The sequence below is a fragment of the Pelodiscus sinensis genome, chromosome 16, assembly GCF_049634645.1.
Source record: "Pelodiscus sinensis isolate JC-2024 chromosome 16, ASM4963464v1, whole genome shotgun sequence".
In the NCBI taxonomy this organism is placed as follows: domain Eukaryota; kingdom Metazoa; phylum Chordata; order Testudines; family Trionychidae; genus Pelodiscus; species Pelodiscus sinensis.
In genome coordinates, this window is record NC_134726.1 from 1954929 (window position 1) to 1971006 (window position 16078).

A 16078-nucleotide genomic window follows, 5' to 3' on the forward strand; every position below is an offset into this window, starting at 1 on the left:
CTCCGCGACGCGCGCTGGGCTGGGGGCGTGGCCGTGGAGCTGGGGCCCGCCCCTCGTGCCCGGCGCCGGGCTCATTCCGAGCGGGCTGGCGGCGGGCGCGGCTCGGCTCCCTGGGGACGCGCAGCGCGAGCCCGGCGGCAGCATGAAAGCGGGCGGTGAGCGTCCCCGCGCCCGGCGGGCTGGGCTCTCTGGGGGCCACCCTGCGGGGGGGTCCTGCAGGGATGGGGGGGGCCACTGCGCGGGGGGGGTCCTGCAGGGATGGGGGGGGGCCACTGCGCGGGGGGGGGTCCTGCAGGGATTGGGGGGGCCACCGTGCGGGGGGGTCCTGCAGGGATTGGGGGGCCACCGTGCGGGGGGGGTCCTGCAGGGATTGGGGGGCCACCGTGCGGGGGGGGGTCCTGCAGGGATTGGGGGGCCACCGTGCAGGGGGGGGGTCCTGCAGGGATTGGGGGGCCACCGTGCGGGGGGGGTCCTGCAGGGATTGGGGGGCCACCGTGCGGGGGGGGGTCCTGCAGGGATGGGGGGCCACCGTGCGGGGGGGGTCCTGCAGGGATGGGGGGGCCACCGTGCGGGGGGGTCCTGCAGGGATCGGGGGGGCCACCGTGCGGGGGGGTCCTGCAGGGATCGGGGGGGCCACCGTGCGGGGGGGGGGTCCTGCAGGGATTGGGGGGGGCCACCGTGCGGGGGGGGTCCTGCAGGGATTGGGGGGGCCACCGTGCGGGGGGGGGCCAGCAGGGATTGGGGGGGTCACCGTGCGGGGGGGGTCCTGCAGGGATTGGGGGGGGTCACCGTGCGGGGGGCTCCAGCAGGGAGTGGGTTGCCAGCCCGTGGTTAGGGGGCTCTTGCCCTGGCAAACTCCAGATGCCTCATGTGGGGCTGGGGGGGGGGGGGGGGTTAAGCCCAGCAGGGTGGATGCTCTGCTGTCTGTTTTCTGGGGTGTCCTTGGGATGGGTGCTGCATGTTTCTCTGAGCCTCGGACCCTGCATTCTCAGATTTGAGACATGAGGGCTAAGTAGTGTCTGAAATACCCTTCCCAGCATCTGATGGGCTAATCCCCTCACCTCCATGTCCCCAGATGGTCTCTGGCACCTCCTTATTGTCCTTTTTACTTCTCCCCTGTGCTCATAAAAGAGTGTGTTTTAGATTTTATTTTTAAATTCCAAAGAGAGGGAGCCCCACTGGTTTAGGCGGGTGGATTTAAAAATCAACCGAGCCTATAGTGGGACAGGACGCTGCCTGCAGGGGGAGGGGACTCACTCATGGTTCCTGCATGGGCACCCAGGACTTGAGAAAAGAGCTGCTAGTCTTATCTTGGTCACTTTGGGTTTCTCATCAACCCAGAGAGTTTCACAAGATAACCTTACTTTATAATTTATGAAATGAAGGTGTGGCTGCAAGATTTGCAGGGAACAGATGAGATTTTGCTTCAAAAGACAGGGTGTTTGAATGAAATGTAAATTACTGAAATATACACATTGCAAAATTCCCCATCAACAGCAGAGACTTGAATAAAAATACTTTAAAAGTTTAATTCAGAATTAGAGGGATTTTTGACATTTCAGGCTGGTCACAAGATTGAAAGTCAGACTCAAGTATTGCAGTTCCCTGTTTTTTTCAATATAAGTCTCATTTTATCTTTGCCATGATAACATCTACAATTGAAATATGACCTCTAAGCAACCCTCCATTCTCTCATGTCCAAAGATAATTCAAATTTAATATAATAATATACAAACTGCAATATTAATTCCTAATTTAATATGGCTGCCTCTGGCTGAGGGAAGCAGCTAATTGGCACACTTATGGAGGGAAAAAGGAGAATGTATGACCAAAAGCCTAGGAGCAAGCTCCCCTAATTTTACACAAGTGCTAAGGATTCCTATGTCCAGAGCAGACAAAACTTGCTTTTTTATCATCTGAGCATAGTGAACTGCTTGCAGATCATCTAATGAATTACTTTTTTGCCAAAAACTATAAATGGGTTTACCAAGTAGATTTTGTTGCAGGCAGATTTATTTTAAGAGGAAAGGGTTTTTTATTACACTTTCTGCATTAATTGGACAGAAATATTAGAATACTTCACCCAAGTTGAATGTTTTCTGATTCTTGCTATGGGGTACATAACACTAGAAGATCTGCTTCTTAAATACACTATCTTTGCTTGCTAAATGTATTTTGGAATGCTTTTGTTGTTTAGTCAGTACCTGAATTTAAAATATTAGAAATGCAGCTTGTATACACAATGTAGATATGTTAATAGTGTATGAGGCCATTTTAAAGTTAACTCACTGTAATATAACTTCTGGGCTACTAGAGCTATATTGTCCACCATCTAGTCTTGCTTGATTCAATTTCCTGGACTGTGGGTCAGTTTCAGTTCTGAATACAGGCTTAATTGGCATGCCAGTCTAGAGATGAATTCCTTCTTACATTGCAGTAGTTCTCTTGCTGAAATTGGGGGGAGGGGGGGAGATACCTATGAGAATAATTTAGTGATTTGTGCATATCAGAATTGCCCTTTAAATTACATTAATATAGCCTTTTATTACCAGGAGGAGAATGGATGTTTAGTTAGAATAGTTATCCTGGAAACTCCAAAGTATTAATAGGATACATACTCAGTTTGTTAGTCTGGGGTAGCTGAAGCAAAATGCAGGACAATGTAGCACTTTAAAGACTAACAAAGACGGTTTATTAGATGATGAGCTTTCGTGGGCCAGACCCATTTCCTCAGATCAAAAATCTGATCTGAGGAAGTGGGTCTGGCCCACGAAAGCTCATCATCTAATAAACCATCTTGTTAGTCTTTAAAGTGCTACATTGTCCTGCATTTTACTCAGTTTGGATATTTTAGGTGGCCCGTTGCTTTTTCCCCCCCTAGGCAGATACCTATTCATTTGCATTAGGAAATACCCAGGTCTAGGGACTGTATTACTCAGTCTTACGGAGTGTCTCTCTACCTGGAGAAATGTTGCTAGCCCTTGCTAGATAGAGGGGTACTTCTGGTGACCATTCCTGCAGCTTCACCATGTTCTCTCTCCTTTCCAGACTGATGCAACACAGTGGTATCTAAACTAGGATATAAGCTAGAACAGCACTAGCTCATTGGTTTTCCATATACTGGCTTATTAGAAAGGAAGGGTAAAAGCAAAAATAGTAGAGCACATCAGAAAAGATGTGATGATACATTTCAAAGACACGCTTTTGAATATTATTTTGGTTCTTACATTTCTCCATCTACACAGTTGGATGAAAGATGGAGAGACACTTCCATGAAAAGAATGTTTTGGGGCCATTGCCATGAAGTGCATCACGTTGTTCTATTGTTAACTTAGCTAGTGTTAATATGTTTAATTACAAACAGGGCTCGACAAATAGTGTAATCTACTCGCCCATGGCGACGGGAAGAGCCGGTGCGGAGCAATCTGCGCATGCACAGGGTGCAGAACTGCGCGGCTGGCAAGCGGTGCTTGCTGCCGCTTGGCGAGCCCTGATTATAAATAATCAAGTCCTTGCAGCTGCTTGGCTTATTTTATTGCTTTAATCCATGTATGCTTTATTATGGTTTAGTACACTTGTTATATTACCTCTCTAACTTTTATTATTCTGTAAAGTTACACTTATTTGAAAACATATTTAATACCATCAGTTGGAAATTGATAGAACAAGAGATAATGAAATCATTAAGTCCGGCATGTGGAATATCACTGAGGTCCCTAGTGGGACCCGTATTTTTCACGATTCGTTTAGAAGAAAACTGAGCTAATTAGAGTTCCCAGGTAAATTATCATTGAAAAAGACCTACAAATTGGGTTTGAAAAATACGCCTGATATTGCCAAGCAGGAAATGTTCATGTTAAGAAGAACAGCCCTCCTCCATCAATTTGCAGAAAAGTGAGAGGTTATATGTGTTTCTAGCTTTTAGGGTGGCAAAGATAATTTTCCAAATGTGACCCAGAGCTGAGTTAACAGACTAGGGATGTAATAGTATAGTCAATTAACCGATAAGCAAAAGTTTATAAGTTAATGCTATAGACTACACGCATTCTTTCCCTCCTCCCCCAGCCAGTAAAATCAGCTCCTAATACATTGCAATGTAAGCCCAGGGTTAGTAGAACTCAAGTTAGCAGACCCTAGGTTTGTTAGGAGTATTAGGGAGCCAGATGAGCCGGCAGCCTGGCTCAGTTCTGGCTTGAGCTGGGTCCATGAGCTCAAACACCACCCTGGATAGGGGTTGCTGCCATACTGCACTGCTGCCTCTGTAACAGAGGCAGCAGCACAGGCCAACAGGCAGCTGGTCCGCGAGGAGAGCTAGTTTTTAAACTGGCTACCGTAGCAGACCAACTCCCGTCTGGCACCCTGCGCAGCAGCGCAGAGTAGCAGGAGGTTCCTCGGGAGTGAGGCCGCAGCGTACTGGCTGCCGGCCCCACCCCTGGGGACTATAGACTAGTTGACTAACCAATAAGAATTCCTGAGGTTAATCAGCTATTCAATTAACAGATATTTGACATCCCTAAAACAGACTGCCCCATCATTTGCTTTGGCTGCTGCTCTGAGCAGCAGCAGAATGAAACTGGCAAGTCTCTGGTCCCTGCTGCTCTTCAGAGTGGGCATCAGTGAAATTGATAAGATTCATGTCGTTTTAACTCCGCTGCTGCTTGGCAAAGCTCTGAGTAGAGCCAGGGCAGGTGCTGGAGGTGTTTGCTAGGGAGGAAAAGAAAAAGAAAGTTGTGTGATAAAAGATCTTTCATGTAATGTCAGGGCTTAAGGGGTGAGAGATCCCTTTCCCTTCTAGCAGGTCACATTTCTGGCACCTCCTGTTCAGACTGATGCAAAAAACAGAGCTCCTGAGCAGAATCCAGAGTCAGCATTTCTCCAGAAATCCAAAACCTGGCACTTCCCAGCAAATGGGAGCAGGACTGGGCTTCTCACCAGAGTATTGTCCTAAACACTCTAGTGAGCCCTTCATCTCTATCCTTAGCTTTGGTCTCTGCCTCTAGTTTACTCCTTGGGCTAGCAGGTGTGGGGTGAACTTCAGTCACTTATCTAAATATCACGGAACCAATGGAGGAAGGGTGTGAATCTCTGAAGATGGTAGTTCAAGGAGCAGTGACAGGTGGCTGTGGAATCAGGGTGACCTGGGTGATGCTTACCAGTAACCTGTTAACTGTGGTGCAGCAGGCTGGGGGGCGGGGAATGGAGGCTGCTCGGGCCAGGCACAACGCAGCAGGCCAGCTAATCAGTTAAGCATAATGTAACCACTGAACATTGTAAATGGGATTTTACATCCCGTCCATGAGAGGGATAGGTTAGACATGAGGAACATATTGACAGGAAAAAAAAATTAAGGCAACTGGTCACACCACTGATGATACTTCCACATATTAAATACTGCATGAATGGGAATTGCATGTAAAGGAAGTTTGCACAGTGGAGAATGCTGGTCTGAATGGCCCAAGGGATCTCTTCTGGCCCTGTTTGCTTGAGTTAGTGATCCCCTTCTATATGTGACTGTGCAATGGATTTTTCCATTTCACTGAAGAAAACATAGCTTGTGGTGCAGTAGAGCAATCTCAGTAACATCAGTCAGTTTCATGTTAATGGGGACTAGTACTCATTACAGCTGCTGTCTTTTGTCCTGAAATTTCTGCTTGATTGTGCTCTTTCATTAACTGAGATGCTTGGGTGTTTTGTTTCTCTAGTAATCCACTGTAGATGTTCCAGATGCTTTTCTTTCCCTTCAAAGCGAAGGATAAGAAAACGGCCTCGAGTTCTGACATTGCTGAGTCTCCCTGAAGATGTTCTGTTTCATGTTCTGAAAGGTCTTCCTGCTGAGGATATCCTCTCCATTCGAGCTGTGAGTCTGCTAAGCCACTTCATGCCGTAATGGGATGGGGCTTACCTCTGCCAGTGTGAAGCTCTGGCTCCCAGTGGCAGGACTGGACATGGGGAAGGCTGCATCCTCAAGGCAGAGTAAATCTAATTAACGTTTTCAGGAGGGAGCTATCTTGCCAAATCATTCTGACCAAAAAGTCTGGTTCAGTTAAGCATGCATATCTCATTTTCCAAAATTGACTTTTTTCTCTGTCTGAATCTTAATGTAAATAAAGCACAGTCAACCCATGGAGCTCGTTGCCAGAGGATGTTGTGAAGGTCAGGTCTTTAACCGGGTTCAAAAAAAGAGCTAGATAAATTCATGGAGAAGTCCATCAATGCCTACACCCAGGGTGGGCAGGACTAGGGTCCCTAACTTCTGTTTGTCAGAAGCTCAATGGGCAACAGGTGATGGATCACTTGATGATTGCCTGTTCTGTTTGTTCTCTCTGGGGCACCTGGCGTTGGCCACTTTCAGAAAATTCTGGGATAGGTGGACCTTTGGTGTGACCCAGTATGACCATTCTTATTTTCTTAGGTAGAACTATAGTTGTACAAAAATCTACTTTTGCCATGTTAACATGGCCCTAAGAGTAGACCAAAATAATAATTTTCAGTAGAACCCTGTGCATTGTAGTAATGTACTTTTGTTTTTTCCCCTAGGTGCATTCACATCTTAAGTACCTTGTAGATAATCATGCTAGTGTTTGGGCATGTGCAAGTTTTCAAGAAATATGGCCTTCTCCAAACAATCTGAAGATGTTTGAAAGGTAACAAACAGGAATCAAGGCATGGTCTATGCCAGGGCTACTCAACACAAGGCCCGCAGTTCGGTTTATGCAGGGTTCAACAAGCGGCCCATGGGTAGGATCCTTTGAACATGGCCCATGGGTAGGATCCTTTGAACGTGGCCTCCACTGGGAACACGTCTTCCAGGTGGGGTGAGCACTGAAAGACGTAAGCGGGTGGGCTGGCTGGAACAGATGGGTACAAGGTGTCGGTGTTTCTAGCCCTCAAAGAGGTGGTGTCAGGAGTGCTGGGGCATTGTGAGAAGTGCTTTGTATTCATGCCCATCAGTGTGAAAGAAGCTATTTGCATAGATTTGCATGTACATGCAACCACACTTACGTTGTGGCCCTCAGCATGTGCTGTGAGTATCATCGTGGCCCCTGGGGCTTCCAAAGTTGAGTAGCCCTGGTCTATGCATTAGGGGTTTTCAAAGGCGCAGAGAAAAATTAGGTAGCCAGTTCCCACTGACATTCAAAGACAACTGGACACCTAACTTCCTTTTCTGCCTTTGAAAATCTCCCCGTTAATGTGATTACAAGCACTTAGTTTCTTGTCTACGCTTCATGTTGAAATTGTCTTGTTAACTGGAACAGGGGCCATAGTTGTATCTGCAGTGTAAATGGAATCTATCTACAAAGTGCTCTGCAGTCCTCTGATGGAATGTAGTGCATCAGCTGAAAGTATTGCTACTTTTCCCTGATAATTGTTTCCCTATAAACTTGTAGGCCAGAAACCTGGACCAAAAGACTGCAAAATTGTGTTTTAAAAGCTTTAAGACTAATACTTAGACTCATTCCATAGTTTAACTTTAAAAAATCTAAAGTTGCAAGCAAAAATTGTATTTTGAAAAAGTGAAGACACTATTTGAAAAAAGTATGTATGGACAAAGGCAGATCATAAGAGCTGAATCTGTCTAGTGACTGTGTAACCGTCCTGTGTGTCAGAGGTGCAAGTTCTGAATTTTTCCAATGCGTTCTGGAGCTGTGGCCACCTAGTAGAAATAGGAAGGTCTCTTGCTACACTGAAATCTTCACGATTCAGATGCCCCCAGACTAAATCTGAGTAACCTTTTTGTACTCTTGCTTAGGGCCGCTGAAAGGGGTAACTTTGAAGCTGCGGTGAAGCTGAGCGTAGCATACCTGTACAACGAAGGCTGTAAGTGTCAAAGCAAGTCCTAGCAATGGCAGAGGGAAAAGCCATGAATGATCTACTTCTGTTTAAAAGAACAAAAGTTGTATAGTAAAGACAAATCAGAAAGCTTGGATTCTTTTTATTGGCTGCGAGTCAAATCTTTATACCTAGTACTTTGGGTGTTTGGATTATTTTGTGCACATGTAAGACAGACAGATTACATCTCCCCTCCTCCCCCACTTCTGAATATGTGGCCAGGTCTTCTGTACCATTGTGCTTGCTCTGTGAGAGCTGCCAACAGCACTGCAAGCATTTCCCTGGCCACTGAAATGCTGGGGCTGGAATGCCACTATCGCTGACCCTTCTGAAAACACCCTAGGCTGAGAGCTACACAGCACTGTGGGCTGACTATGACACAATTCTGCTAATGACTTTTGGTCATGTCATTTTGCCTATCAAAAGTATCACAATGAATGAATAGTAAGAGAGATGTAGCCGTGTTAGTCTGGTCCAGCTGAAACAAAAGGCAGGACTATGCAGCACTTTAAAGACTAACAAGATGGTTTATTAGATGATGAGCTTTCATGGGCCAGACCCACTTCCTCAGATCAAATTGTGGAAGAAAATTGGCATGACCTTCTATACCAATGAATGAAGGGGAAGCCCTGTTCCATCCTTCTGCCACCTGTTACCATTTGCATGAAACCATCCTGCTGACTGTTGTGCTGTAGCTCTATTACATTCCAGGCAGATCTTCTGGATTCGTTTCTGTTCCCTCTTTAAAGCATCTGTTTCACTTATTCAGTGTCCATCTCCGATGAGGGTCGCGCAGAAGTGAATGGGTTAAAGGCATCTCATTTCTTCAGCCTGACAGAACGTCTGAATGTCTGCGCAGCCCCGTTTATCTGGCTCTTTATTCGTCCCCCGTGGTCTGTGAGTGGAAGCTGTTGTAAAGCTGTGGTCTACGAGAGCCTCAAAGCAGAGTGTCAGTTGCAGAAAGTAAGTGGTGCTCTTTCTGTCTGTGGCAGTAGGGCAGGACAGCACATCAGAATTACATCTCCATTTTTCTCAAGAATATCTTGCTCTCATGCCACTTTTCCCACTGCTGAAAATGAAAGTTAATCCAGAGCAAAATCAGTGTGCAAGAGAGGCACTGCTTGGTAGCTGTCCAAGGATTGTGCCATGATTGCCCTTGCGGGTTAATTTCCATCTCAAAATTGATGGAACAGTGAAGGTGGGAGCAGAGAATGTCAGTTCATGAAAGGCCAAGAGCAGACACAGCTCTAGCCTTGGGACTGTTTTGGAGAAGTCTCTCACTTTTTGGTTCTCTTTAATAATGTATACTTCTAAAACTCTCTTTTAGGCCCAGAAAGGATCTATTCTGCACTGCTTGGCTAAGGTTTTAAGTCTCTTTGAGGTGGGTAATGTTCCTGCTGTTGGGTTTGGGAATTTGGGAGTTTCAATTTTACAATACAAACGTCCTCTGACTTTTCAAATGCTCAATGTGTTATGTTATTACCTTCATCTGAGATTGAATCAAGTGTCCTTGGTTCCCCCCGGTGTGAAAGATTTTTACTTTTTCCTTTATAGTGGCAGAAGGGCCCGAAAAGTCTGTGCAGGCCCTTTACTATTTAAAGGGAAAGTGATTTGAAATCTAAGTTAAGTTTCGGTGTGGGTCAAATCCCGGGCCATGTTTTCTGCTGCATTAAACTTGTGCAGCTCTGTTGACATCAGCTGAAAGTAGATGTAACTACTAGGCCTGCTTGTTGGGCTTACAGTATGGGACATCTGATAGTGTCCTTTTGAGATGTCACGCTGCGTTCCAAAGGAAGAGGCATACTGGCTGCTCGGAGTCCTAAATTGCTTTTGATTACCTGCGGAAAGCTGCAAAAGACGGTGCCTGCAGTGGTCCCGGAAACCATCTTGAATATTTTGGAGGAGGCTCCCGATGATAAAAGATTCTGGACTGTAGCTTTTAATCTGAAGACTTTCTATACCTCTTGGGGGCTCATGTGCCCTTCTGACTGGGAATGTACCATAAAAAGGTTAAACATTATTTATTTTTCAGGATGAAGAAAAAAGGAAAGAAGCCCTTGAAATGTTTGAAGAGTCTTCAAAGCAGGGTTGCTTAAACAGCTCCTACCTCCTCTGGGAAAGCAACAGAAGAGCTGCTGTGAGTACATTTGACTCTGAAAACAATCTTTTCACCTCTAATACAGTGGCACCAGGAGTAGAGCTCTGTGAAGAGTACTGTGTATGTCTGAGACACCAGCTGTCTAAACAGCCCAGGTGGATTAATGGCGAGAGGCAGTAGTATCTGCTTTTTACAGACTGGGAAGATAAATGCAGAGATTCAGTGACTTGTCCACATCACGCTGGAAGTCTGTGGTCCAACTGAGACTTGAACTCTGATCTCTTTAGTCCCTGTTCAATTCCTTAAGCCCAGGATTATCCTTCACAGAAAGAGGCTGATGGTGTGAGGCTTTTCCTACAAAGGACAGAAGAGCAGAAGTGATCCCTTTGGCTAGGAGGTGTACTCCAACCTTCACAGATACTGTACCAAATGGGTCTCTGCCCTAGACAAAAGGGGCAAAGCCTTAATGCTGTTTATATTCCTTTTCTCTAGATGTCCGATCCTGGTAGATATCTTCAGAGCCTCAGGAAACTAAGGGACTATGCAGCAAAGGGTTGCTGGGAAGCCCAGGTAAGACTTTGACTAATGACACTAAGATGTTGGTTTTTTGCATGCCCTCTCCATGCTGGCATAGAAAGGCACGAGCACTTAAACGTGGATCAAGTGGCTGGCCATTAAGAATGGAAGCTAAAGCGCCTCTCAGAAAATACTTAAATGTACTCTGCAAAGTAACCTTCAGAAAATAACTGCACTTGCACAAAAACTTGAGCAAGGGCTCATCTTTAGTCTGAAGAGCCTGTCCCAAAATCCAGCACACGTGTTGTGTGCAACGTAACACCTGTTTGTTCTCAGTGTCTCTGGAGTGGGCCCCATAAGCTAGGCTTCACTGTATTTAGAATGGGAAAAAGTCATGGGTTCTCTCTCACTTTCAGTTCAGGTTGTTTCTCTGTCCAAATGGGAAATAGCTCACTTGCTATTTACATTTCCCCTCTTGTCTGCCTGCTGTAGGTATCTTTAGCCAAAGTCTGTGGGAATGGAAACCAGCTAGGATTAGAAGCAAAAGCCTCCAATGAGTTGGTGTCTCAGCTCTTCCAGGCCTCCCTCCCAGTCAGAAAGCAAAGCATCTTCACTGTGCAGAAGGGAATGAACGAAACAATGAGGTAAAGACAAGCTGAGCAGTCAGGTCTCTGATACAGAAATGTGGATGACATGGCAGGAAAGGCTGCTGCTGTTTCCTTGGGCTAGTTTTAGTTCTGTCTGGGAAGAGATGCAACCTGCCAGATCATTACGCTCTTTGCGGACTTCTCCATTAGTTCTGAGATGCAAGCAGTGAAGTGCAATGGCGAAGTTTGTACTTTGTGAATGTTGCTAATTACACTGTGCTCCTGGTTAGAACCAGCATGGAATGGATTCTTACTTTGATACGTTCATATTTTAAGGCATCTCTTACCTGCAGTTTGCATTAATTTGCCAGTTTGCCTAAATACCTACCATGGTCCATCAGCCCCACAGTTTGAGTCAAGTGTCTGCCCTTTTAACTAGATGCAACAGGACACTTTACTGAAGTCCTGTTTTGATGTTCAATATTTTGTTGGCTAATAACTTTTGAAAGGATAAAAGTCTTACGTGCAGAGAATCTCTGATGTCACAGCTGTTGTGTAGCACCTCTGGATGGCTACTGTGACTATCTCCTATCTAGGTACATCCTGATCGACTGGCTGGTAGAAGTGGCCACCATGAAGGATTTCTCCAGTCTCTGTCTTCATATGACAGTGGGGTGTGTTGATCGGTACCTGAAGTTGAGACCTGTATCCCGGGCCAGGCTCCAGCTTTTGGGAATCGCATGCATGGTCATTTGTACACGGTTAGTATTTGATGCATCAATGGTGATGCAAACCTAGCCTGTAGCTATCACATTCTGCTTTCTCTACTGCACTAGTAACAGCTAAAACTAGCCTTCTTTGTCCCTTTACAGGACAACTGCTCTCTTCAGTGTAAAGCTTCTTAATGTTTCCAAATGTAACATAATGATGCTGCTGCCACCCAGGCACTTATTTACATATGGCACATGACAGCCCCTTTAAAGAACTATCGTCTTAAAGTAGCTTAGCATGAGAAATCCTACTAGGAACAGGTCAGCACTATCCTTGGGATCAGCCCCTTTGCCATAAGCCACTCAGAAAAGCAGGTGTGCACCTACGTGTGTATTCAAGCTGTTTGGAAAACAAGACTTTGTGGCAGAGAAGAAGCATCGTGTTCCTGGCCTACTGTGTTATGTGGGATTGATTCCAGTACTTCTGCTGTTTCCAAGGCTCCAGGGTTTAAAAAGAGATGCTGCCAAACAGGAGACTGAATTCCAGGCACAAGGAATAGGTCTGGTTCTGCAGCCTTTCCATGGAAATTATACCTGTGAAAATGGCTCTAGGATTTGGCCTTCTAATCAGTGCTATGCTAAAGAAGCCGGATGAAGTGAAAGGTGGCATTGACAGGGCATTGTCTTCTGGAAACACTTGACGTTCTCCTAACCTGCACTAACTTCCCTGTCTTGCTTGTGCAGGTGTCTCTGGGACACCTGGCACGGGCCACTGTGGGCAGACACTGAGCTAGGTGGACCGTGATCTTGAGCCAGTCTGGCCATTGTATGTTCTCCATTGCAAAGGATAGCTGTGGCTGTTTGCATGCAACCTGAGCTCAGCGTGTGTGGCTCTGCCTTGGCCCCAATGCTAACGCTCTTCTAATATTGCAGTTTCATTAGCAAAGAGATCTTGACAATACGGGAAGCTGTGTGGCTAACGGACAACACATACAAATATGAAGATCTAGTCCGGATGATGGGGGAGATCATCTCTGCCCTGGAAGGCAAGATAAGGGTAAGTTTGGAAAAGCAGGAGGGTGGGGGTGGGATGCTAAGTCATGGAGAGTCTGGGGAGATGTGGAGCCTCCTTCTGCTTCTCTGTAGACTGCATGTTGTTTTGGGTGTTCCTGGCTTCTTCAGTCAGCACCCTTCCCTGCTGCGACAGGTGACCGGGCTCTTTGAGTAAGCATGTCTGAGGATCGTTGTAAATAATTCTGTACCTGCAAGCACGTGATGCGATTGCACTGTAGGGAAGTCAGGTGTAACCCCCTTGGAACCAAGTCCAGAGATCTTATGTATGCCTGCAATAGCATCTGGGAAACATCTTGATACCACTGGGGTAGTAAAAAGCCATCTTTTATAAGGAGCCTCGGTGGAAAGGGGTCACATGGGAACAATTGCATTCTAAGTGCAGTGCGTTGTGGAATTTTGTCATTGTTCTCCTTTATGCATTAGATACCTACTATTGTGGATTACAAAGAAGTGCTGCTGAACATAGTGCCCTTGGAGAGAAGAACTCTTCACCTGTACAGCTTTATCTGCGAGCTCTCGCTATTGAACACCGGTCTCTGCGTATATTCCCCTGCCCATCTGGCTGCTGCAGCACTGCTACTGGCTAAGATACTGCACCGGCAAGGTAAGGAACAGGCATAACTGGGCCTGCAGGTTCCACAGGGTAGCATGTTCATCCTGCTGTTCCTCTAGATAGCAGTTTGTGCCAGCCTGCCTCCAGTCACGTTAGAGATAAGACAGTTGAGAAGGATGGGGTGGGTTTGGCCCTTTTCCCCAGTAATTGCTGTGTCAAGCTCAAGCCTTGCTATGAGATGTGGGTTGAAGAAATGCCTGAAGAATTTTCTTTAGTAATTCTATGGACTGGATTACACTGCACGGAATCTCTCCGGTTCTGCCACCTGCAGCTGTTGGAGCCCCACAATTGATTCTGAGTTTTAAATGGATTATCTGCAGGCAGGATCTGCCTGATTTCTGCAGTACAGAGCTCTAGGTGCTAATGTGTGTATTCCCTTCTCCAGCACATCCTTGGACCAGCCAGCTGTCCGAATGCACTGGATTCTCTCTTGAAGACCTGATACCCGGTGTGCTGAGCCTATACCAAAAATGGTATAACCTTCAGAACCTTGCTGAGTAGCGCTCAGTGCAGGGAGTGTTACAGACCAGCAGCAAAGTCTTGATAATGACGCTTTGCTATTTCATTAGTGTCTCAGAACTGAGGCAGTAGCATTGGTGAGAGTACACCTCACTCCCCCCGACATGGGAGAGGTTGGAGAGCTAGTACATAGCTCTGAACAGTGGCTCTAGGGAGTGTGCATCTCATTACTACTATCCTCAGCCTGCCCAGTGTCCTGAGTCACAAGGCTGGGATTTGCTTATTGGCAAACTACAGGAAGATCCCCAGCAGGGCTGGAAGCTCCTCTGTCTGACAGTATCTCAGTGCCCAGATCCCGCGCCCTGCTGAAAACATGACAAAGTGGCAAGGAGAAGAAGGGGGAGGGGGATGTCTCGGAAGCTGAGCTAGTCCTGTTACTCCGCCTCCCTGATGAACTGCTGTTGGCCTGTTACCTCAGAACTGAGAGGAAACGTTCTCCGGAGCCGTGAAGGGAGGGTTTAGGTCAGAGGGTTCTTTCTATCAACTTTGTTTCCTGACGTGCCTTGTAAGGCCTGTGCTGTGATTTTCTGTCTTCCCAGTTTCCATGATGATGTCCCAAAGGATTATAGGCAGGTGGTGTTGACGGCTGTGAGACAACGATTTGAAGATGAGCGCTATGAAGAAATTGGCAGGGAGAAGGTGAGGAGTAGCTTTATTGTTCTGTTCTCCATTCTTAAGCAGAGCAACCAGTGTAGTAGAGATCCAATGCCCTGAAAAGTAACAAGTGCAATTCAGTCCCCCAGGGAAGGTGAAAAATGCAGTGGTGTTGGCATTACTCACACTTGGGAGCGAGCTGGACTATCCATGCCAAGGAGACCTACTGATCCTAGAGAAGCTTTGGGCGTTTGGTGCTGGGAGGGCTGCTGGTGTCTGACTAGGCTCTCTTGTTTTCTAGGTGATGAGTCACAGCCAGCTGTGTTCATTGTTAGGTGTGAAACAGGAGGACCCAGAGCCAAGTCCCTTACACACAAGTCCCGAGGAAATTCAGACTTTCCTTAGCTCTCCCTCTGGAAAGAGAACTAAAAGGCAAGTCAAACTAAGCTCTGTTCTACATGTGGGCTCTCCTGTGTTTGCAGCCACTTCCCTTCTTCTGAGCTGCCATTCAGTCCTTCACTTCATCACCTTTACTCTGCTTGGCCTCTTCCTCTGGGTGGCTGGAAGGGAAAGTTTGGGTTTCATGTCAGCGAGTTTCACTGTGGCCAAACCAAATGACCAGTTGTATCTTTAGCATTTGCTGGAAGAGTTGCGAGTGCCAAACGCGTGAAGACTGGCCTGTTCCCTGATTCAGGATGACTTCTTCCATGTGTGCGCTGAGTGAGTAACCTCTGAGTTTCCCTGCAACAGGAGGAGGGAAGACAGCATTCAGGAAGACAGGGGCAGCTTCGTGACTACACCCACAGCTGAGCTATCTACGCAGGAGGAGAGCCTTCTGGACAACTTCCTGGACTGGAGCTTGGACACCTGCTCTGGTTATGAAGGAGATCAGGAAAGCGAAGGGGAGAGAGAAGGAGATGGTAAGTTGTGTACTTTTTTCTTGGATTGCACTCAAGAGAAACCAAGCGCTCTTCTCGGCAGCCTCCCAAAGTCCGGTTCCTCTTGCTGGACAGGTGCAAACGCTTTCACGAGGACACAGTTGCTGAAGGAAGGTCCCTTTTCTGGTGTAACAGGGTGATTCTTCCCCCCAGTCTGTAACTGCCAAATGTTTGAGAGGCCAACATCTCTTCCCACTTGCTTTGCTGCAAAACGTTTCCCTGCAAGACTTGGAGGGCTCTTGCTCTGTGGCAGCAGCCGCTGGAGTGTAGAAAATGCAGCCAGCATTTCTGAGCATTGTCTGTGCTGCTGCTGCTTCCAGATAGCACTGGGCACTTGGAGCCACATGCTGAGTGAAGGGGAGTCCTCAGGACTGCATGTAGAGGGGTTGTGCTGCCCCCCTAATCCAGGAAAAGCTCTCTAAGGAATCTGGCTGTAGCCAGCCATGCAGTGGAGCCCGGCCACCCAGGAAAGATTAAATGCTGCCCAGCAGCTTAGTAGAGCGCCAGCAGGTGATGCACATCCACACAAGCACATAATAAAATTTATTCCACACATGGATAGGAAAATAGAGGGAACACTGGTCAGAACTAGAGACTCT

At 46.9% G+C, this 16078-nt stretch overlaps 2 protein-coding genes across 2 annotated transcripts in view; one reads left to right on the forward strand and one right to left on the reverse strand.

Annotated features, from left to right (window-relative positions):
- Window positions 1-16078, forward strand: part of CCNF (cyclin F) — an 18133-nt gene continuing 2055 nt past the window's right edge. Inside the window, exons 1-16 of the mRNA XM_075899032.1 lie at window positions 1-155; window positions 5703-5857; window positions 6538-6644; window positions 7751-7818; window positions 8600-8793; window positions 9158-9211; window positions 9863-9967; window positions 10421-10498; window positions 10937-11088; window positions 11628-11792; window positions 12675-12798; window positions 13239-13419; window positions 13814-13901; window positions 14487-14586; window positions 14843-14973; window positions 15292-15461. Coding sequence (XP_075755147.1) covers window positions 143-155; window positions 5703-5857; window positions 6538-6644; window positions 7751-7818; window positions 8600-8793; window positions 9158-9211; window positions 9863-9967; window positions 10421-10498; window positions 10937-11088; window positions 11628-11792; window positions 12675-12798; window positions 13239-13419; window positions 13814-13901; window positions 14487-14586; window positions 14843-14973; window positions 15292-15461 — 1885 coding nt within the window. The 5' untranslated portion in view covers window positions 1-142. The remainder of the gene's footprint in view (window positions 156-5702; window positions 5858-6537; window positions 6645-7750; window positions 7819-8599; window positions 8794-9157; window positions 9212-9862; window positions 9968-10420; window positions 10499-10936; window positions 11089-11627; window positions 11793-12674; window positions 12799-13238; window positions 13420-13813; window positions 13902-14486; window positions 14587-14842; window positions 14974-15291; window positions 15462-16078) is intronic.
- Window positions 2836-16078, reverse strand: part of VRK3 (VRK serine/threonine kinase 3) — a 27576-nt gene continuing 14333 nt past the window's right edge. The window contains exon 12 of the mRNA XM_075899034.1: window positions 2836-4704. Within this exon, the coding sequence (XP_075755149.1) occupies window positions 4614-4704 (91 nt within the window). The 3' untranslated portion in view covers window positions 2836-4613. The remainder of the gene's footprint in view (window positions 4705-16078) is intronic.